Source organism: Mugil cephalus, chromosome 8, assembly GCF_022458985.1.
Source record: "Mugil cephalus isolate CIBA_MC_2020 chromosome 8, CIBA_Mcephalus_1.1, whole genome shotgun sequence".
NCBI lineage: Eukaryota > Metazoa > Chordata > Actinopteri > Mugiliformes > Mugilidae > Mugil > Mugil cephalus.
In genome coordinates this window covers 17,770,889-17,793,668 of record NC_061777.1, presented here as the reverse complement: position 1 = coordinate 17,793,668, position 22,780 = coordinate 17,770,889, and the positions used below count along the sequence as shown (strand labels likewise).

General features: G+C 41.4%; 1 protein-coding gene across 1 annotated transcript in view; it reads left to right on the top strand.

The window, feature by feature from the left end:
• The first annotated feature begins 245 nt into the window (after window positions 1-245).
• pdlim2 (PDZ and LIM domain 2 (mystique)) overlaps window positions 246-22,780 on the top strand; it is a 32,715-nt gene continuing 10,180 nt past the window's right edge. Inside the window, exons 1-6 of the mRNA XM_047592478.1 lie at window positions 246-571; window positions 9,242-9,370; window positions 11,246-11,397; window positions 14,038-14,107; window positions 14,455-14,606; window positions 15,510-15,573. Coding sequence (XP_047448434.1) covers window positions 9,278-9,370; window positions 11,246-11,397; window positions 14,038-14,107; window positions 14,455-14,606; window positions 15,510-15,573 — 531 coding nt within the window. The 5' untranslated portion in view covers window positions 246-571; window positions 9,242-9,277. The remainder of the gene's footprint in view (window positions 572-9,241; window positions 9,371-11,245; window positions 11,398-14,037; window positions 14,108-14,454; window positions 14,607-15,509; window positions 15,574-22,780) is intronic.

The window sequence follows — 22,780 nt, the reverse complement described above, 5'->3', positions numbered from 1 at the left end:
ATCACATGTATTTCAGATAAACCACCAGCTGTCCAATCAGCTGAACTGCTCACACCTGTGGCGCCAGGTGAAAGGCATTACCACAATCAGCCGATCGGGTTTGAGCGCGTGCTGCTCTGCCACGCTCCGCTCCGTCAGCAGGGGGCGCGTGGATACAAAGCAAGAGTGTTTTTATTTTTTTGTCTTATGATAAATGGCTCAATTATCACTATGGCGTTCCCCTCTCTTCTCTTCTCCTCTCTTCTCCTCCCTCCTCCGTGATGTGACACGCCCCTGGTTGCCGCAGGCTGTGTCAAAACTTTGTATTGTGGTAACGGCACATGGCACCGCGAGCTCGTCCCAGTGCGACCTCTGAGCGCGCAGCCACAGGTGGCGTGCCATCTGACATCTGACATCAGAAGAGAGACCGAGACTAGGGACTAGCAGCGCTCCAGTGCTCATAGAGCCGCTGTCTGCTTTGTTTTGGAGGCAGTTTCAGCTAGAGCTGGTCTAGGAACCTACCTACTCCTTCCTGGGTTCAGTGTCTCGCGGAGTAGGGCGCAGAGATTTAACAGGTGGAGAAGGCACCTTGGTAAGTGAACCTTTGAAAGCGTCTAAACGCCCGTAAAGCCTCTGAGCTAATTTAGAAGTCTTTGATGTATTTTTATGAAGCTCAAATTGTCATCACATCGCCGGGTTAGCTGCCTATTTGTCACGTTCTCGATCCACATTTTTATTTGTTGTTGTTTTTGTGGCAGTTCGTGTGAGTTATTCGTGTGTGCATTACACTAGAGAGACTTTTATTTTTTTTTATTTTTTAAATAAAAAATAAAAATGAAAGTTACATTTTAGAAGGCAGTTAAGCTTTTTAAAAGTATGCTATGCTTTATGCTAAATATACTCCCCAGCCAGTTCTTTAGGTACACTAGATGAATGCATTATAATATAAAAGTCTGCATGAAGCGTGTTACCGTTTTGGAAGCTGTGATTTGTCATACTATTGTATTAAGTTGAATCGAAGCATGTTTCTATTATTTTTGGCAACCCCATTGTAGTTGATGGGTCAGACTATTGCCGCCTTTGTGCTGCTGTTTAGAGGAGCACGAAGGGGCATCTATTGCTATTTATTGTTATATTAGAAGACCTTTGTTTTCACTAGTATACCTAATGAAATGGCAAGTGAGTGTATGGGAACACTTAAGGAGTATAGTGGCCACTTGTGAGCTGCATAATGCTGGATAATGGTGCGTGATATTAGTGGAAACTGGACGTCACTCTTACAGACTAGAACACTCTAAGCCCACACATGGTGAGCATTTCCAGTACCTACAGTGGACTTTCCATCCCAGCTGGACTCGGGAGAGCGGGGAAGATTATTTTGCCCATCAGGTAGTCGGTGTGATTTATAGAGGGGCCGGGCCAGGTGCAGCCCCCAGGAAACTCTCTGCATTTATGTCACATTAGTCCAACTGCCGAGGGTGTAATTTTCTCACTTCTCTTAAAATGGCCAGTTGAGTCTCACTTAGCAGGCCCGTTTTAGTTCCAGCCAGCATTCGAAGCCGCTGTTCCTTTTCTCCCCCGGTCGTCTTACAGTGTTTAGAAATAAATAGACCTGGCTGTTCTGCAGATGGCGAACTCGGGGAGTTTCTGAATGTGTAATTTCGAGCAGTCACGGCGAAACCTTCACGGCTGGTGTTCATCTGTGCGTTCATCGCTGGGACTGTGCTCAGCTGCATTTCATGCGTGTGCTCTACCTACTCTACTCCTATTCTGTGTTGTGTTTCCTGGTGACTTTGTTTTTTTGGACACCGAAACGGGATAAAGACATCCACGAACCAAAAACAGACCACTATAATTTTGGAGAGAGCAAAACAGCAGCTCTTCAAGAAAACATAGAAAGGGCCAAGTCGTTACCTTCTCACTCCAGGACAGATTTTCTTGTCTGTTTTACAATAGAAGGGAGCTTTTAACCTCGTAAGGTCCCATAACAAGCAGTTTTTCTCTTGCGTGTGTGCAGGAAGTCAGTTCATCTGTCGTGATCTTGTCAGACGTGGTGTGGTTTTCAGTTTGCAGGATGGTTTTGACAGTTATTTCTTTCGTTTTGCATCACGTTTGGCAGACTGTGAGGCAAATGACTGTTTTTCAGTAAGCATCAAACATTTTTCTGAAAGTGGCACAATTGCAGCAGCATATATTTTGAGAGCGTGCATGTAATGAACACAGTGGTTCGTGCTGTGTGCCTAATTGCATACGCAGAGGATGTGGTGAAGTGGCATGACTGTGGAGCTGTCAGATCTTTTCAGCGTGAACAGCAGTAACATGCTCACTAAGCGATGTTGCACAGTATTACCCTGACTCCTTGTCTTGTTACAAGTCATAGTTCACAGTGAGCCCTACTCTGTCAACTGCATAATAGCAGTGTGGCAACAAAAATGTTGACAGGAACTCACCATGAGCATTCACCTTGAAAGGTTTCTGACTGGGCATCAAGGATGGAGGAAGTGTTCATATAACTGACTTAAGTAAAACTTCTATTGCCACACTGTTAAAGTTTACTGTTGCAAGTAAAGGTCCAGCGTTAAAAGTGTTCAACTCTATTGAACGTATATATTATTCCCTATAGATCAATCTGTGGATGATGTTCTCCATTAATCAATTGTTTGTTTTTTGGTTAATAAAAAAACTGAAAATATTGTCACCCTTAAAGCATTTCTAGTTTTTCTCTATCAGTAAATCATTTCACTTGTTCTGGTATAAGCTGTTGCGTAGGTTTACTAAATAAAGAGCGTCATATTTGTTATTGTTTATTAAGATTTTAATCTGTAACGGAACTAGTAACTAAATCTGTCAGATAAATGTAGTGAAGCAGGACAAGGATAATATTTAGTGGAATAAAAAGTATTATGACAGGATGAGACTTGAGTAAATCACCATCACCTATAAACTTACTCTAAACATACGTAGTTACTCCCTTTCTTTGAAGAGGGAGTAACTCACAAAAACACACAATTATGTTCCAGTCTTTCCATGTTTAGTTTGATGACACACAAGCTATTGTAACAATACAGAAGGTAATCAACCAACACCCATACTGACATCATGTGTTAATATTTTCTCATCTCCTTAGAGACTGCTTTATCTGGTCGAATGGGTGTGATTGGGAGAATGTACAGAATGTCATTTCACTTTCATCAACCCAGGGAGAGGCTCGCAATTACATACTTCACGTTTTTATTCAGTGGGTGTGTGTCCAGGTAGGTGACCTGTCAGGCCTGTCAGTACACTGCGTGACACGCGGCTTAAGACTCAACAACATCAGCATCACTGAGGAGTGCTATGGAAAGTTCACACTTCTGTATGGCAACCAGTGAGAGCCTTGACAAGTGTGTGATTCATACCAGGAATATTCCCCCGAAGCAACAGTGGTTCAGTGAAGTGTTTCTTCACCTTAAAGCTCAGCCAGAGCTTTTAGCAGAATCCATGTGTCTGCTATGTTCATCAGCCGTTCTTTCAGTATTAGCACGCTGGAGAGTGAGTGATTGTTCTTTTCAATCCAGTGGAGTTTGGCTCAGATTTTTAAGAAAAACTTTCTCAGTTAAGCAGTAAGGAAGAGGTGAAGAGTAGGTGGCCTGGATTGTCTGCCAGACATTTTATTATACAGAGTTATCAAACTATTTATCATAATACCATGCCGTTGACATGAATAATTAATTCCCAGTGCTGCGCTTTTTCCCATACTTGCTTTTCCAAATGTTTCATTCTTTGGCATAAATGAGGTGTTAATTCTCAGTGTTTGCTTTGTTAAACATAATGATGATAATAGTTTCCTGTGTTGCAAATATTTACTGGCTCGCTGTCGGGTTTATGCTCTTTAATCTAGTCTTTCTATAAAATACATTTTAACTGGCATTTAATACTAATCTAACGACAAACATGACTACTGGTTGTCATAACAGGGTGAGTCAGGGTGAGTCAGCATAAGGTTTATTTTGAATGTGTATTAGAAGTTTTAACACACATTCAAACTAAAACTTGTGCTGATGCTGAACGCACTCTCAGACATGTGTTAGCAGGTTTAACTCATTCAGACCAACTGTTATTTATGGACGCAGAGAAATGAAAACAGAATGATCTTGCTTTTACTCTTATAGCAACATTAGCAACAAACACAGTGTGACAGATACACCGATCAGCCACAACATTAAAACCACTGACAGGAGACGTAAATAACACTTATATTGTGACCGTGTTACTTTTGACATGTACAACCTATCTAGACCAGACCAGACACCCCCACCCCATAGCAATGACACTCCTTTAGCAGCAGCAGGGATGCAGCCTGACACACACACACAGAAACAGTTTAGAAACGACTCAGAAAAGCATGAAAAACTGCACAAGGTGTTGACCTGGACCCAAAGGCCCCCACTAACAACATTGTGTTGTCAGAAACTAGAGGACACACTCTGAAGGCCCATGTCCATTCTCTGATGAGTCACAGACTTTTTTTTTTTTTTTTTTTACACTATTTAATATTTCCAGTGTTTTGATCTATTGGCGACATCAAAAATTTATGGAAAATCAATATATTAAATATTTTACCTTGGGCAAATACTTGAAGTCTTTCTGCGTGTTGGAGCAGTGGGTCTTAAATCTAACCTTTATGAAGGGCCTGTGTCTGTGTTGCCTGTAGGAATAATCTCTCACATGTGACAAGTGCCTAAAGGCCTTTAACGTATGGAGTATGTACATGGCACGCTGGATCTGGAATATCATATATCATATATATCATATCAATTTCACATATACATGTGAAAACTGAAATACAGTTAAGTGGAAACCGAACTAACTGTTGTTTTCCTCATCAGTTTTGTAACACTGAGGTGGACTTGATTTTTACAAGAGCAAAACTGTGATTTTTGTCTTCAATGTGAATTTTGTGTGTTGTTTCTAATAAGAAACAAGTTGTGTCAGTGTGTAATATTCAAAGGCAGTGGACCTGGTTTTGATTTGATTTAAAAATAACTGTCTGTTGAAACAACATAATGAAATATGTTGCAGGACTGGCAGCTCTTAAAGGGAGAGTCATCTTTTAGCTTATGTTTAGTAGTTGAGGGAACGTGGTGCTTTTTCAACAAATGATCAAGGTATTTAAGACCTCGTCATAGTTGGGTTACTATTCTATGAGACGGGGAGGGGGCGGTAAATCCAGATGAAACCAGGCATCAACAGACACGTAATTCGCTTAACTAAAAAAATAAAAAATGTACTAAAGGGATCAAATGTTTTGTTAGGTCGAGGTTAACAAAAGGTTTCACTGTTTTGGCAGCTACTGCGGTCTTGAAATTGTGAGAGATCCAAGTGCACAAGTTGCGATGTGTTTGCAGAAAAGGTGTGCCGCGAGTTAATACATTGTAATTTAGTCGTATAGTTTTCTTCTTAATTTTATGATGTCTGAGCAAAATGTTTATTTCCAGCAGCCTCATACTTTTATTGTGCTCTTCAATTATGCCAACATTGGGCTATCCAGACATTAGATGACTAAATTGTGGGTCCTGGTGGCGACAGTTACCACTTAGAGCTGATGTTACCATTTGCAAGCATTTTGAGTTCGTGACCTCCCATGTTGTACCCACAAGCTCAAAATTTACATTTGAAGGCAACAAATATTCTAGATAATAAATGATGTAAAAAAGTGAATGCCTGGGTTGGGAAATCTTAACCACGTTTAGCTTTGAAACTAAAAATTTACATTTTCTGTTTTCTAGCTGGAGATCAGAAGCTGGAGAGTTCCCAGCCATTGAATCCTCCATTGTTCTACGTCTTCTCATGTCTTAGTCAACTCACAACCCAGTCTTATCCACCACAATAGTGAAATTTACAGTTCATGCAGCCATATGCAGCACACTGGCCTAACTGTAAATTGTAATGAATGAACTAGAAAAACAAATGCATAATTCTGTTCTTGGAGAACTTGAAGTGGCGACTCATCAGACGTTTCTGTCTACAAACACGGCGTCTCTTTACATTGGGATGGAGGAATGAGGAGTAGGGAGTAGAGTGTTTACCCACAGCTGGGAGCCAGTTTAATGTTGGAGTGGAGAGTATGTTAACAAGAGAATGTTAATTAGTTCAAGAGCGTTTCATATTATTTTGCTTGGAGCCTGTACTGATATGCTGGTGAGGATAGTTCATTTTACATAGAGAAATACTTAAAAGCATTGTTACAAAAAGATCATTTATTCTTTATTGTAGAGATGGTTAAGACTATCAGTATTGGTTTTACGTTGATAGATTTGCTGCTGAGTGTATGAGCCAAGAAAGGAGCATGTCTAGGAAATGTTGCGGTCTCCTGTCGTCTGTCAAACTTGACACCTAGCTGTTTTTTGGTATGCAGGTAAGTCATAAACCTGCCAGTTGTGTTAGTCGGAAGTGAGTATTTCACTCCAGCTGCAGTACCAGTTCCCATTCCCCCTACGTTGTTCTCCTGCTGTGGGATGAACCGCGAGCCATAGAGATGACTTCATGAGTAGCATTCCTCACATTGTGTTGGGTGTTCAGTTGTGCTGCCAAATTGGTGTTGTGGCAAAAGCAGCTCGATGTCACCAGAACAGAATTCACCTTCATGTATACTGGCGACTTCCCAGCGGTGCTTTTGTGCGATTGCGACGTTTCATTAAACCACGTTCAGCACTTTTCTTTATGTGAGCAGAAGCGCCGCCTCTTAAAAGCTCATCAGTGGCCAATTAAACAGAGCACATGAATGTGCCACTTATCATCATCACCACAAGGTGTTGTTTTTCTTTGCTCTCGGCTGTGCCGCATACTTTCCCCGTCCTCTTAACGTCGTCTACAACCAGAGCTTTTATGATGCAAACGGTGAACGTTTACACAGAGAATTAGCAGGGCGCTCTGTTGATAATGGCCACTCTATAGGAGAAGCTGCTGAGGCTCTTGGAACTAATTGACACCCCCACAGGCTGGGAAAGTTTGGGGTGGCTGCTCCCTGTCATTATCACAACTGCGCTTATTTCTGGAGGCCACAGCAATTAAGAGACCCTAATGATGGTGAGCCCAGTAACCCTGCTAATTGGCCCAGACTGTTAATGAGTAACTAGGTCTGCGCTGCTTGTCCCAAACATTTGAGGAATGCGTAGACGATGAAATGGGCCAGTGTTTGGTGGGAGTAGCAGGGCTGCTGTCCTAAATCCACTTCACTTGATCCTCTGATGTCTGTTAGTCCTGCTCCCTCTTCATATTTTCGTGAGCTTCGATAACTATTATGCAATCATTTAATCATTGACAGACTTTTATTACCTTATTCATATAAACTGAGTAAGCTCATCTTTTACGTTCCACAAGGTTAGCCTGTGTGTTTCACAACAAGTACATTGATGTGTGTTATAGTTTGCATATTAACACACGATAAGTTGATACATCACAGTTGTTAGTCAGAGGATGGAAACGTCCATCTGCTCAACTTCTTTGGATTTCTGAAACTTTGCTTTTCTCTGAACTAAAGCAAAATTGTGTTTGGTAAATATGCAGACAAAATGATGCAGAGTTTCTCATGAAAAACAGATGTGTCTCTGTATAAAGTGCACAGACAACCCTGAAGTGTAAGTTTTAAATTCAAGGTTGATGGCAAGACTAATCTTTGTTTGTGCTGAGTTGAGCAACAGATGAGGAATTGTTTGAGTGTGGTCGTTTGTTTTTCTCTTCTTCAGGAGAACTCTATACTTAAGATAGCTTATGTCATCATCTATGAGTGAACCTATGTATTACTTCAGCCAAAATACATGCACCTTTTTCTTTGTGAGATGTGTTTCAGTCACAAACACAGCACCTCTGAGTGTGTGTGTGTGTGTGTGTGTGTCTGCAATGTGCAGGTGTTGATGTGTTTATGAACCTGTAAGTGCTTTGCACATCATCACACCTCAGAGCTCCTTGTCTCCACATGCAGTCATGCAACAGACAGGCTTCATCTACGGCTGCTGGAAAATACTGGAGCTTCTTAGTTAAACGTTTGAGAATGTATTTACAAGGCTTTAACTTATGTCGACGTTTTGTAACGTATTGGCTTACCCTGCAATACCTTGCTGATAGGGACGTTATCATCCTGTCATGCTGGTCATGTCAGCAGAGTGAGTGATAATTTGAAGAGAATTGCGACACTGAAAAACTTGCAAATAAGAAAATAAGTGAAAGTTCAGCTATGTGGAGTTGGATGCGTATTAATATTTGTCAGATATCCTGTGTTTACTCATGTGGATCATCATTTTTGTGCTTCTTTAGAGATAAGCCAAAGCAACGGGTCTCTAAGGCTTCTGGAGAAAATCTGCATGGCACAGACAGCACTGTACACCACACTGTCATCACCCGTCAGAACTTTGCAATGTGCAACACTATGAAAGCTCTATTCTCACCAGAAATGAAAGCTCTACATATGGAGAATCTGTTTCCCATTGATTTGTCTAGCTGTCTTTATTTTTGATGGGTAAAAATAATCAGTCAAAGCTGTACACAATCTTCAGACACATCATAAAGTAAATGGATAAAAGAGAACAAAAAAAAGTTGTGAATTATGTCACAAATGATTTGTTTGTCTATTCATATCAATTAGAGACGTTCATTAAAATTCTGTCTACAAGAGAACAAACATCATAACTTTTCCGGTGGTTTTATTACTAAAATCACAGCAGAATCTCTAAATAGTCTATCCACGTAAATATAAAATACTCAAATTTCAGATTACCAAACAAATCAAACCTGATCAAGTTCATGTGGAAAGTTTGTCTTCATATGACGAAGTGCTACCATATTACATGTCATATCATATTACACCACTGTATAGTCTCAATATATACTATGTATGTATACATTGCATTCAATGGGCACAGTTAACCACAAGACAGTATTTAGCTCCTTGTATGCTATGCTTGCGTGACTTTTTGTTTATGTTTGTTTTTTTTTCTCCAAACATTTCCTTGAAAGGGCATTTGGTTTCAATGAAACTTTGGCTGTGCTGGCACTTCAGTGATGCTAGTCATGTGTCTTTGGTTTCATATTCTCTCCATTCCCATTTGATGTGGTTGCACAATCTATGCCAAGGGTTAGTTAGTTAGGCCAGTGGAAGTGAAGGGCTGCTGGACATGAAAGGCAGCGTATACAAATGTTCAGCTCTCACCTGTTGATCTAATATTAAACCTATGACTCACAATTCATTGTATGTTTGTGGCTCAAGTTTTTTTTTTTCTTACAGAGTTTTGACAAGAGTGTGTGTTGGCTGGATCACTCAATGGCGCTGACCGTGAACCTGATTGGTCCTTCACCATGGGGCTTCAGAATATCTGGAGGGAGGGACTTCAAGAAGGCCATAACCGTATCAAAGGTACTAATCAATAGGAGCCCTGTCGCTGAACTTCATCATGCCTTATCAAACCCGACCCTCTGTTTTTGTTAAAACACAGTCTGTAATGGCATTTCATGCAAAGTCAACTTCCTTCTCTCTGTGTCTCTGTTCTTGTCATTGTTTATGTCCGCTGCTGCGTCGTACCTATTTCCTTGACTACTGAGCCCGTTAGAATAGAATGGAAGTAGACTACATTAGGAGGAAACCACTGATTACAGTAACAGTGGAAGCTGAGGCGGGAGGTGAGGGGGTTCCTGATCCCAGAGCGCAATGTGTGAATGGGTGTTTTTGTTACTGCATGTGTATTACCACGTGTTTCAGTAAACTTAAGCATCTTCATGTTGTTTTTACTGACCAAAGTTTCCCAGTCGCAGTTTTTTATTTTTCCCCAAGACAAGATGGAAAAAGATGGAAATGAAGAAACTGAAACATCACCACTGTAAGCAGACAGTGAAGTAAACACCACCAGGAAACCTTGCACAGAGTTCTGCATGCCAGAGATACCCTGTTCTGCCCAGTGCACATCGTGAGACTCCCCCAGTAGCTTGTCAGGCCATAAAGAATAAATTACGGCAAAGCCATGGCAGGATACCAATGCTTCAAACAGCTGGGGTTTCAAGCTCCTTCAACTTCAAAAGCATTTTTTATTGTTTGGTCCTACCATACCAGCATGCTTGCTTGTCTCAAATATCCAAAAAGCTCTTTTAAATGTGTTGATGTGAGAGGTAAGTCAGTCAACAATCCTGGCTGAAACAGAAACTTTATAGCTTGAAGGGTTTGGAAAGTCCAATGTGAGAAATGATTTGAATGCATCTTCCACGATGGTTAAACTGCCACAGGCATGAACCAACTGAAGTGGCTGACGCTCGGCAGAGCGGCGACATGGATGCCCTCTTTTATTCCCGGGTGCCTGAAAGATAGCTTGCCCCTGTTTCTTCTGGGCAAAAGACCCTGGCAAAGTACCCCCAACTGATATCAGTTTATGTGAAACCAGGCGTGTCCTGATCAGAAAAGGCATGCACTATTGTGGATCACCACAGCAACGCTTAATTGTCTCTCAAGTGGGCCCAGAGACGTGGCACCTCTGCCCTCTTGCTTTGCTAAACTGACTGACAAATAGCTCGTTGACTGGCATTCTCTTGGGATAAAATATCCCCTAGAGAGACCATGCAGAGAGTTTCATTCTCACTGACTCTTTTTTATTTTGTGTTACATTCTTTGTTTTATTGCGTCTCTCTGGTTTTAATTGTGAGGCAAGCACGGTTTGTGGCTAATGTCATACTTCTCTCAAAACTTTAAGCAGTTACAGCATTGACCTCCATATTTTATAGGACTACATACAGCGCGCATTTTCCTGGGACACGGGAGCAAAGCCGAGTGCGGCAGTGAAGACGTTATGTTTGGGCCCATTAGTGTGGAATTCCCTCAGATGTGGTGGTATAGCATTGACTTTGACATGCGGTGAGGCTGGTTGCAAAGGTCAGGCCCTGTCAAACCATCAAGTAGTGTCACACTAATGATGTCTCCCCAAGGGTGTTATGAATCTGTCTGCCATTGACCGGCACAGCCTTGTTCCATGTGTGTGTAAGAGAGCCTGCGGTGTCTTTTGGTATTTACAATGAGTGCTCTGAGTTGTATAAAACACACTTGGGTTAAGAATGCGACAAAAGACAGAAACCTCCTTTTCTCATTTACTTATTTGTTAATGTCGAATGTCACACACTGAATAATTGTCCATGGAGTCTCAGGACACTGAGGTGTCTATGCTTGTGAGATGAATAGCATCCATAAAGTGTTGTTTTCATGACCTGGGGCCAGAACAAACTAACTGAAGCTGATTCCTCTGTTGAACAGGTCAACGGGGGCAGCAAGGCAGAGAACGCAGACTTACAACCTGGTGACATTATCTTGGAGATCAATGGGGAAAACACAGCTGACATGTTGAATGTGGAGGCCCAGAACAAGATCAAGAACTCCAAAACTCATCTGCAGCTCATGGTGGAGAGGTATGCAGGCATGCAGAGCTGCTGTTACACTAATATTTGTGAATATGGGTTTGTTGGATTTATTCAAATGAAATAAATACTGTACAGTAGAGGATGGTATGTACCGAGGCCACATTCACCCCAGCTGCATGATTCTTTACGCTGTTTTTAACAATTATGCAAGCAGGGCACAAACAAAACAAGTGATTGTTATCAGGGGAAATGCCAGCGTGTATGAGAGTCACAGTGTTCCCTTCCTCGCTCCTTTTAACGAACCTTGTTTTGAGACCTTGTTTGGATGACAGGGAGTTGGCTACCAAAAAGCCTTTCCTCTGAGCCAGGGCTGCTTATAGCTGGCCTTTTGATTAAAGGTCCTCCCTACATTCTTATTTCTTATGTCACCTTATTGCTCTCTGTCTTTACTTTTTCTCTTTTTCTCAAACACGCACACATACACACCCTCACTTCCACGTACTTCCTGCATGGATGTCCTACCTCCATGTGAGTGAATTTTTCCCATCTGACCTCATGTCTCCCTCCAAGCCAGAAACAACACCATTACTCCTTGCCTGCAAAGGACAATGCCTGTGTGTTGATCTGCCATCTCTTTAATCTGTCTCTGTTAACTGTCGCTGGTACTTACCATCCTAACTGAGCAGAAATCTGTTTTTTTTTTTTTTTTTTTTTTTTCTGTGCTGCTCACTCTTTCCAGCTCAGCATCTGTTTGGAAGTTTGTCCTCATTAAACCAACCGTGATGTGGGCACTGGTCGTCATTACGCAGATGGTGTTGCCCACTGGAAGACGCTGGCCTCGATCCGTCCTCAGAATAGAAAAGTGTTGTTTCTAGCTGCTGCTGTATACGGGGTTTGTGGGTTATTTTTGGTGCATCCAATGTCATAATCATGCCAGAACAATATATTTCTATATGACAAAACAATCACACCATCACTGTGTGGACCTCCAAGAGGCTGATGCCTTCTGGGGGATGTCATGGATACCAAAGCATATGTCACTCTCTAATCACACAGCTTTGTTGGTACTGTAGTACCAATTCAGTTCATTTAAGTACCTGATTGGTTTTTAATTGAGGAGAATTAACACTTTTACCACCTGACTGCATGTCTTCTGCTACTCCTATTGATATTAGATGATGTTTTAATGACATTATATTTAAGGTCCAATTCTTACCATTTGCCTCATTTGGAGTAACATTCTCCAGTCGCCCTCACTGACGGCTGCATACAGATACTATCAGCAAAGGTTTTCAGATGATGATTTATGTCACATTCACATGTCTGTGGCCACAGATAGCATTTTTTACCTCTAATTCTTCTGTAAAATAATCTTGCAACCTCAGGTCATTGATTAAAGTCTAGACACTAATCTAATCACTGACCTCAGATATTTTTCACTGCTTCGTCTGGTGTTCTGACGACCGTGGTACAAGTGGAATTTAGGAGCAGATGTTGGCATTTTTCAGTTGTGCAGTTCCTGTTTCAGAGCAATGAGTTTTTCAGGCTTAAAATTCCCCCCTTTGGGAGGAACCGCCAGTTTTGGATCAGTTTTTGTGTTATTGCCATCTCTCTCTCCTCAAGCAGTGTGTGCAGCCGAGGCCGCTAGAGGTGTGTTTCTGGGTGATTTACCACAGGCATCCAGGCTTTCCTGCGTGCCTCATTACCTTGGGCTCAGCTGAGAGGCAGCCTGCCACTGGTCCTGCAGCCAGTGGGGCATTGGGTGTTTGCATTGGCATTTTCACTGCTCATATTTTCCCCTCAAAATATAATAATATAATAGAATTACTTAGAATGTGTTTTGTATTAAGAAGGAAAAGGTTGGAAAATAAAGGAGAGATTGAAAGGATATTGTCAAAGTGGAGGACAAAGCCTGAAGTACTCCTCCTCATCTTCAAGATTCATAACGACGCACACTTGCCAAACCAAAAGCAGAAGGGATATCAAAAAGATTTTTATTACAGCTCTGTGCCAGAGACAACTGTGGCAGGAGGCATTATGCTTTGGGTCCATACATTTTTTGTGAAATCCCAAGAAATCTCAAGAAAACCTTCAATGTCTTCATATTTGCTGTTAACATCCAGTTGGACTTGAGGGTGAACAGAGAAAGATTTTGTGGTCAAAGTTCCCTGTGACCTTAAAACACATTTTGACTAAAGCTCATGAATTCCATGAGTTGCCAATCAAAGCAAAATGGCTAAAAGTCACTTACTCACTTTACTTTATCTCCCTGGATGACGACCAGGAGACGGGGGTTCCTATTCCTCTGGTACTTCACCATCGGTTTTTAAATGTTCATAAATAATGACCGTGAACAAATTTATAATTTTTGCTTCATTCAGGTTTGTTGTTCAGTAATATGCATGCACATATTTAGTACATTAATTTGTATTCAGTGTTATCTAATTTGTATTCAGTGTTATCTAATTTATATTCAGTGTTATCTAACTATCTAAGTTACTTTAACTACTTAAGTTTAATACTTAATAACATAAACTTATTTTTTTTCTTCTTTTGTCTGTTTTTGAAACTCGTCAGTAATGGAATCAGACTTTATTCCAGGCGTAAGGCTGGAGAAGGGAACATTGGTTAGTCCGATCTTGTTCGTTTTAACAGTCAGTTGATCTCTGTGGTTTTGTGTCTTTCAAGACCTGAACCTTACAGCCCCCGGCAGACTAACGGCATCAGCACCCCCGAACAACTCACTGGACGCTTTCAGGTCAGTACAGGCACTTGAATCTCTCTTTTTCTTTGTTATTCATGGAGCACGCACGTACCTGTTTGATTTATATTATAGATTGTTTTGACTACAAGTGCTCTACCTCATTTCTACCAATTCATCCATTACACATTGGTTTATTGCATATTCCCTTAAATTTATTGCCCTCAAGATGGAAGCAGTATAATACATTAAAATAATTTACAGTTTGTTACTATATTCTTACATGTGTCGTTATGCTTCTCGGTTGAGTCTTTCTCCACTAGCATGGCAAAAAGCTCTCAAGTTTGAAGTAATGTTCAACAGACATTAATGCAATAACGTGTGTCTGTTGCGTTGTTTTGTAGGAGGCAGTAATCGTGAGCCGAGATGAGAACCAGAACTACAGAGAGTACACCATCTGCAGCCCTGCATCGCTGTCCCCAGGACCCTACTCAACAGATCCTCCAGCCAGCCCCGACGGAAAGAAGGAGAGGCTGACACCAACCACCAACAAGAGGTAACTTCCCTCACCATGCTTTCAACGTCAGTGTTATTCTGTACCATGTCCGAACACTCAGATCTAATTGGATTTTAGTGCATTTGTGTTGGAAATCAGATATATTGTATTCTTCTGACACCCTCTTCCTGAATCTTCTGCATTTTCATTGTGTGCTTTTGTTACAGCATTAGTAAAGGGTTACACTGTCTGAAAAGATCGTGTCACGCACACATAATCTTATTACTTATAAATTACAGTTTGGACAATTAGCCTGAACGATTAGATGAAAAAGAAATCCTTTTTATATGACCGTGCATGAAGGGGGAAAAAAAACAGGATATTTCAGAGCTCCACAGTTCACATGGGCAGTTGAGTGTTTTTTAGAAGCCCAACCATTCACCGTCTAAATAGGCTGGATCTGGACAAAAGGCTGCAGAAAGTACTCTCTTGACTCTACGGTAGGCGAGTCAATAGGTATGGGAATAACAGACAGAAAGTGGAGCCATGGGATTGTACTGTAGTAACAAAGGATATGCACAGGATATCACATTCCTCCGTTTGCATTCACTTTAACAAAAGGCAGAATGTGGAACGTTCACCATGGTTTCTCTACGCTCGGACATTTGTTGACTCTCCTGGAAAACATTTAGTAGGCCACAGTTCAAACCAAAATGTTGTCACTGTTCTGGCCGGACAAAGCTTCCTGCCCAGCGCTCTATTTTGAGTTGTAATGTAATCGCGAAAAAAAAATAAAAAAAATAAAATATCCAATATCTTTGTCCTTCACTCAGCTCATTCACTTCATTTGCAGGTGTTATGTCTGAAAGTTGAGATACATCCTCACAATGTGTGTGTGTGCACATTGCAGGAGACAACATCACATGTATGTATCCTTGACTTGTATTCATCGATATGTTACAGTGTCCAGCTGCGTTCTTGGTCACCAGAGGAGAGGAGCCACAGGCTGTCCAGACCTCTGTCACAGGTTAGTCTCAGCCAAATCCTCTTTTGGTTGATTTGTAACTGTGAATTTTGTGGAAATTATATTCTCTATGGTTTGCAGTTAAGACTTGTCCACCATTTGTTTAGTTTACACATTTCAAACTAAATTAACAAAATTAGATGGAGACAGTTGTTTCTAAACAAGCATGAGGTTATTCCTACAGCCAGCTGGCCAGACACTGAATTCTGTCACACAGCTTTTTGGTACTTTTATATTTATTGATATTTAGAAATCGGCATCATTGTCTGTTAAACTGTGACTCATCTGTAGCTGAAGGTTTCAGACTGTAGAGTTGGAGTTTTTTTTTTTTTCCCTCTGGATTGTATTGTATTTATTTTGACTCCACTGTTCTGCTCTGTGCGAATAACATATTTGAAGTCTCAGCCTTTCCTATTGAATTGTTAGTCTTTGATGCCACAGAAGGTGCTCTATAAATCGCGTGTGTGAAGTGCGCTGAATGTGCACTTCACAGTTAAGGCAGGATACAGACGGGGATTGACATTTTTATAGTGGGGAGTGTATAAACTACAAAGGTCAGTCTTTGAAAATATCTGACATTAAGCAACAGCAGTCTGGAAAGCCCAGTACAAAAAGGAAAAAAAAAATCATTCATATCAAAACAATGGCCTTAACCTTTAGTTGTCTGAATGGAGACTCGTTAGCCTGAAATATGGAAACAAGTAAAATACAGACTTGGGGTTATCATAAGACTGCAGCTGAACTGTGCTGTGTCTACTTACCATTCCAGCAACAAAACTAAAAGGGGGGACTCGGGCGTCTGGAATGACTTCAGTGAGTTAAAGGGAGAAAATGTTGTGGGAAAGTTCATCATGAGCTATTTCAGCTATGTCTACACGCTTAGTCTCATGCATGGGTCCCACTGAAGACCGAACATGTGAGATGACAGATTGGGAAAAACATACAGTACAAGACCTTTTGTAGTGGCACAAGAAATTCCAGCCATTTTTATAACTCTGGACATTACGTAAAGTTAAATAAATATGCAGAGGTTTGAACTTCAAAACATTCAAGCATTCCTTGAGAGAGGCAGCTGCCTGAGAAGGTCCAGTTTTGAGATTTCTCTCCGGGATTCTTTGTGTTGTTTGCATCATAAATAGGTTTCAGATACACTGCCACTCACAGCAGCGTCTCGGAGACTGGTGGCTCATGTCAGGGTAGTTTTCATCTCCTATACACTGGGATGAAGACGAACCAGTCTAGCCACCACGTCAACTCAGTCCAAGTTGGTCTTTTGAAGATGCGGTCATTAGGTTTTCTACACATACAGTATGTAATCAGATTTTATTGAAATAAAATGTTCCTGTCAGTTATGTGAAAATGTGTCCCAGCAAAGTACAGTCTTTAGGAATGCAATGCAGAATCCCTTTAATATGCAAAACCTCAGCATGTTGTCTCTTTCCAAGATATTTTTAGGGCATGAAGGATTTTAACATCTGTGTGTGAAGACAGTATATGCATCTGGATATACCAAAACTGATATTAACAGACAAATAGCTGCAATAATAGTGCAGCAAATGCACATTTGCAGTAAAAATTATGTTCTTATTAGCAGTTGATGTGTTGTTTGGTTAAACATAAAGTAAATCAATCTCAATGATGCTGTGGACAACACTGACCCAGACTACAAGCAGTAGCCATTCATAGGGAGATGGCTGCATTTTTAATTTAATCACATCAGAGTCAAACATTCAGAGTATCTCATTCAGTAATTGGAAAGCAAGATAATGGGTCACCCCCAATGCAGACATGAGCTCTCCAACTGGCTCCCGCCCAAGAGATTCCTGAGACCGTAGACTGAACTGGAGATGATGAAGCTGTTCAGATTCAAGTCTTGCTCTCGCTGCTAAGAAAGGATAAAGATTTCAATGTGATTAAAGTGTAACTGTGCAAAGTTGATTTGTATTTAAGTCAAACTGAAGCTGGTATTGATTTTACAATAAACTTCAGCCTGCTTGTCATGAAGAGTAATACTCTGCATATGAAAGCAACTATTTTGTCATCGTAGGTTCTCTGTGAAGCTTTATAACCTAATCAACAGGTTCATTTTTTTTTTTTTTTTTTTTTAAACTTGGGTATTAATTTTAATGAATATAAACATTTACCAGGGACAGACAGTCTGCTCTAAAAAAGAAAATACCCCTGAGGTACATGACATGCATTATGGTTTCAGGGTTATTTGAGTTTGTTCCATCTTGAGATCTAAAAGTCATGATATCTTGTCCTGTCTTGTTTGTACAGAAGGCTGTTGTCATTTCGACATAGACGTTGGGACATTTGGGTTACTCATGCAGCTTGCAGCTTGCTCCTCGTTTGTTGTTGTGTTATCTGTTCGTGAATACTGTAAAAGACGTATCATTTATCTTTTCACCGTCTAAAACTATGTTCAAAAACACACTCCTTCAAATCATGGTGGAGCAAACTGGAAGTTGGCCTACCCAACAACGCATTAGGAGCTGTGTTGTGGCAGAGAGCTCCCTTAGCAAACGCTTAGGAATGAGCGGGATCCTGTTGGGACAGCCTCGCATGTTTGTGGTCGCCTGCACTTCCATTCTCCATTCTCATGTTAAAATGTAGACTTTCACTCATTTTTCTTATGTTGGGATCTGTATTGTCTCAGTCCTCCTGGAATTTTTTGGAGCTTTTTTTTTTTTCTTTCTTTTTTTAATCATTTAATATCTTGGAACTAAATAAGCCTTGAGGATCCGAGTTTTGGATTTTGGCTGACCCCTTCCTCCAGGCGATGTCTACCCTGGTTTTATAGTGTTGATGAGGCTCCCACTGCAACACTGTGATTAGTAAGTGGAGTTCTTTCAGAGAGCACTCTCTGGGGGAAATGTCTGGGAAGAGGCCTGCCATTAATACATTGTGCATTATGCTGCTCTGGCAGGCAGGGGCACGGGCTCCTAGTGAGTGCTGAGATGTGGAGCCTCCATGACAAGAGTCTCTGTCCTGGTAGAGAGGTGCAGAGTGCTGCTGTATCAGGTGATCAACCTCACTGAAAAGATCCTAAAAGGCTTTTCCACTCATGTTTTGGCTCCTCGAGTGAGGAGAGTGGGATGCGCAACAGGATCCCCCATTTTCCAGGGTGTTGGGTATCCTGAGAAAAAGCTTGGGTACAATAGTGGCTGTGATGGCAGATGCTGTGGAAGACTGCTGCTTTTTTTTTTTTTTTTTCTTCCTCGTGTCACAAGGCCTGTTATTGTTTGATTGGAGTAGGGACTGGAGCGGAGTGGACACCAGGGAGCTGGATGACAATCACTGTCAAAAAAAAAACTCACGAAAAACCAGAGACTGTTGCGTGTCCTTTGCATGTTATTATACACGGGCCAATGACAAAGATTGAAATTATGTGTTAAAAATATACACATGTGACTTCCATACAGAAATCGCTTATGTTGAATGCTTTATGGGATTAATTTTTACCATTGTTTTCTAGTTCGTGCATCTAATGTTATGTAACGTATGTAATACACTAATCATCCATAACATTATGACCACCTTCCTAATATTGTGTAGGTCTCTCTTGTGCCTCCAAAACAGTTGTGACTCATCAGAGGATGGACATGGGCCTTCATAGGGCGTCCTGTGGTGCCTGGTAACATGATGTTGTTAGTGGGGGTCTTTGGGTCCTATTGGATGAGGAGAGGGGCTTCGGTGGATCATCGCACAGATACTTGTTCAGTTTGGGATCTAGTGAATTTGGAGGCCAGGTCAGGCTGATCCTGTCGGGGATGGCTGATTGGTGTGTTATTGTTTTTATTATACTTAAACTTCACTGACAACAAATTCACAACAATGTCTGCAAATGACCTTCACATTGTCCGTTTCATCAACATTTGGCCACTGGGATGTTTAAACCTTTCTACCCAGTGTGTCTTGATGGGGTCTGAAGGACATTACTTGTTTATGGTTCAGTGTCTCTCTTATTTCTCTTCTCGTAAAATCAAAAGACAAGCTCAAAGATTGAGACTTATCATGCACTTCTAGAGCAAAGTGTTGGAAACGCCTGTGTGTCAACATATGATAGTGTTTTTATTGGGATTGTAAATAGTGTAACACTGTACCCTGTAGTTTTATCTTTGTCATGCCCTTGTATGACTGTCTCACCAGCTATGATAATAAGCAAATTCATTCCTGAAAACCAGGCATGAGGTTGTATCTGAACTGGCTGGCCATGGTCATGATTCAAAGCGTCTGTTTATATCATCAAGAGGTGACCACAACAGGATCTCTGTTGCAGCGAGCGGGGCCAAAACTAAATTACTTTTCGTGAGACATGACCCGTTACTCGGCCATTAAGACCAAGCTCTGTGTCTGCGTTTGCTGTTGCTGCACTTTGAGGTTCCTGAGGGTAGCCTTAGTGGGATGCCTGATCCTGTGCTGGGACAGGGAGGATACTTTATAAATATCCATCCTAGTGTAATATGGCCAGTTACAGCAGGGTGACACACTGTTTTTGTCCAGTGCAGGCCAAACTTTGCCTCTTTATGTTGAATTGCGTGGCATGGCCTTGGCTGAATGACATGTCCCTAAGCTCTTTTTCTTTAAAGGGCAGGGTGTGTAGTCATCCATCCACTCTCCGTCCTATACATGTCTGTCCATCATTCTCCTCACGGGCTGCTCTGCTCACCAACCCAAAGCTTTGTGCTGCTCTATTCTCGAGGCTGTGGTGGTCTGGAGTGCAAAGCTGTGGTCATTGCTTGGGAGCAGAAATAAAGACTTGCCTCTTGGAACAGAACTAACTTTTTTTTTTTTTTTTTTCTCTAAATGGAGTTGAAATATAAAAGCTATATATTGTGCACGCTGTTGGTTGAAAATTGCAGTTATTAGAAAACTTCAGGGGTAAGGTCACCTCACCTGCAGTGGCTTCTGCTCCAACTCTAAATACAGATATGCATAACTATTTATTTGATGATGATTGGCTTGGAATAATTCACGTTTTTAGGTTGGACATGAGTTAGGTCTCTTGTTAGGTTTGGCATGTCGATACAGGGCTAAGCCAAGCCAGTGTCCGGGGAGCTGCGCTGGCAGTCGCTTCGGCAGAGGGATGTTTTCTTCTTCTCTGCACAGTGAGCTCTCTGACTGGACAGTGTGAGGCCTTTTCACGTGGACTCATAGCCGTTAAGCTTGGGGTCCATTGTGGCCACTCCACGGGCAGCATGCCTCTCCTCATCCCCACTGATTGATCAGCAAGCGTGTTTTTCTTTCCCCTGGAGTGGAAAAACAAACTGGGGAACTTTTGATTCCCCATGCCTCCAGGCGTACTCATGGGGACAGTTAGCCCTGCGAGTTTTATGAGGAAATGTTGGCGCGGAGAGATGGACGTTTTACTAGTTGGTGCTGTTTACGAAGGTGGTTGAGCGGTATGTCAACATTCCAAACGTTGTTGTCGAGGCAACGACGCGAATAACTGCCCCTCAGTATTTTCATGCCAATAAAAATAGACACGTTAGCATATTTCTCCCATTCAAGACAGGACAACTCCTGTGTGTTAGGGTAATGGTTGCTAGGGCCCCACATAATTGATCATAAATCATAATTGTTGAGGTGGTAAAATGGCCTCTGCTGTTAACACTGGGGAATAACTCGTCTGCTTTGAGACACTATAAATGCATAACTTGTTGATGTGTTACATTTGTGTTTTAGTCATTAGTGGAAATTAGTCAGTAGGGTATTGGACAGTACTTGTTCTCATGGTTCTGTGTTCCACAGTAATGTTACTGGACTGAGACTTTGTGTTGTGATGCTCTCGGTTTCGTTGGATGTCTCTACCAGTTCATTATGAACTTTTTTTTTTTTTATTGTTACTGTCTTTTTTTCTTTTTTATATACATGTGAAGAGAAGTAACACAGAGTCCGCCAATTTTTAGCCCAGCCCTAATGAACTCCAGATGTCTAATGAGCTTGATAAACTGGTCCAGTTGGAGCCTTGTGGGGGAATTTATAGTAATGAAATGAAATGTTGGTGCTCATGGCACTCTTCATGTATAAATAAACACTCGGGCTTATATTCACCCCTAACTGTGTGTCTCTGAGTTTTAGTGGCAGTGTGTGTGTGAGTTGCCCCCCCCTCCCCTTTAGACCACCTACAGTATGATCACATGAAACTGCTTTGGCTTTACTCTATGAAAGTATTCCCTGTACGGATACTTCCTTCATTATTCACACATTCAGGTTTCTCCACAATAATCAAGCACTGAGCTGTGCAGAAATTGTGCACATTAAACTAAAACTGCAGCATGGAATAACTTTTCCATGATGTGCATGTTGTCAAATGAGTCTTGAGCTATACACTTTCACATTCATGTGTACCAGCTCAATTTACTTTGGCACTGATGTTGAATAAGGGTTGGAGACTGGAAAGTAAAGTCTCACAGGCATGCATGCATGCAGGCAAACTAAATGTTGCTTTGTTGGATCTGACAGTAGCACTCATGACTGTATGTTTGCAGTCACACTGTTGTCTTCTTGTCTCGTTTAGACTCTAATCTTGTTCATATGGTTTGAGCGGAGTGATGGTGTGTGGCCACGGTGAGCGAGTGGAGAGAGGAGGAAGCATTAGAGCTGCAGTCACAAAGATATGTCACGTTCCCTGTTATTGGATGCTGCACTATGTAAGCCAAAGCCAGTAATTGGTATTTAGAACTCATTATAGTGGATTGAGAAGAATTAGCTCGACTTCTAAAGCCTTAACTGTGTAGTGCAGTTTATACGCGGTACCATTTTCAAATAAACATAAAGTTAACCATAGTCTAAGATAACCAAGTCTTCTGAACTGTTTTTTATATTACATGGAAGTTGGCTCATTTCATGAGTATCTGTGGACAGTTTGTACCCATCAACCCGCTGCTCTAGTCTATCATTAATATGCTCAGCGCTGTAGCCTGAGACCTGCATCCTCCCACAGCAGTGTGACGTGAGGCAATAAAAAAGGGAGAAGAATGTTAATGACATGAATTTTCATATAAGATGATGTCCTGCGTTCAACTGCATATTGTGTTTTATCTGTTACAAAATGTGGACACAGTAATTCAGCCTCGCTCAGACGTAATTACAAGGCAGGGTCCATCAGTGACAGTGGATAACGAGTAGGTTACAGTGAGCCTCAGGTCTTTGCTCAGGACCTCCACCAGTGTGCTCTGCTGGATAGGAAACAGTGTACACAGTT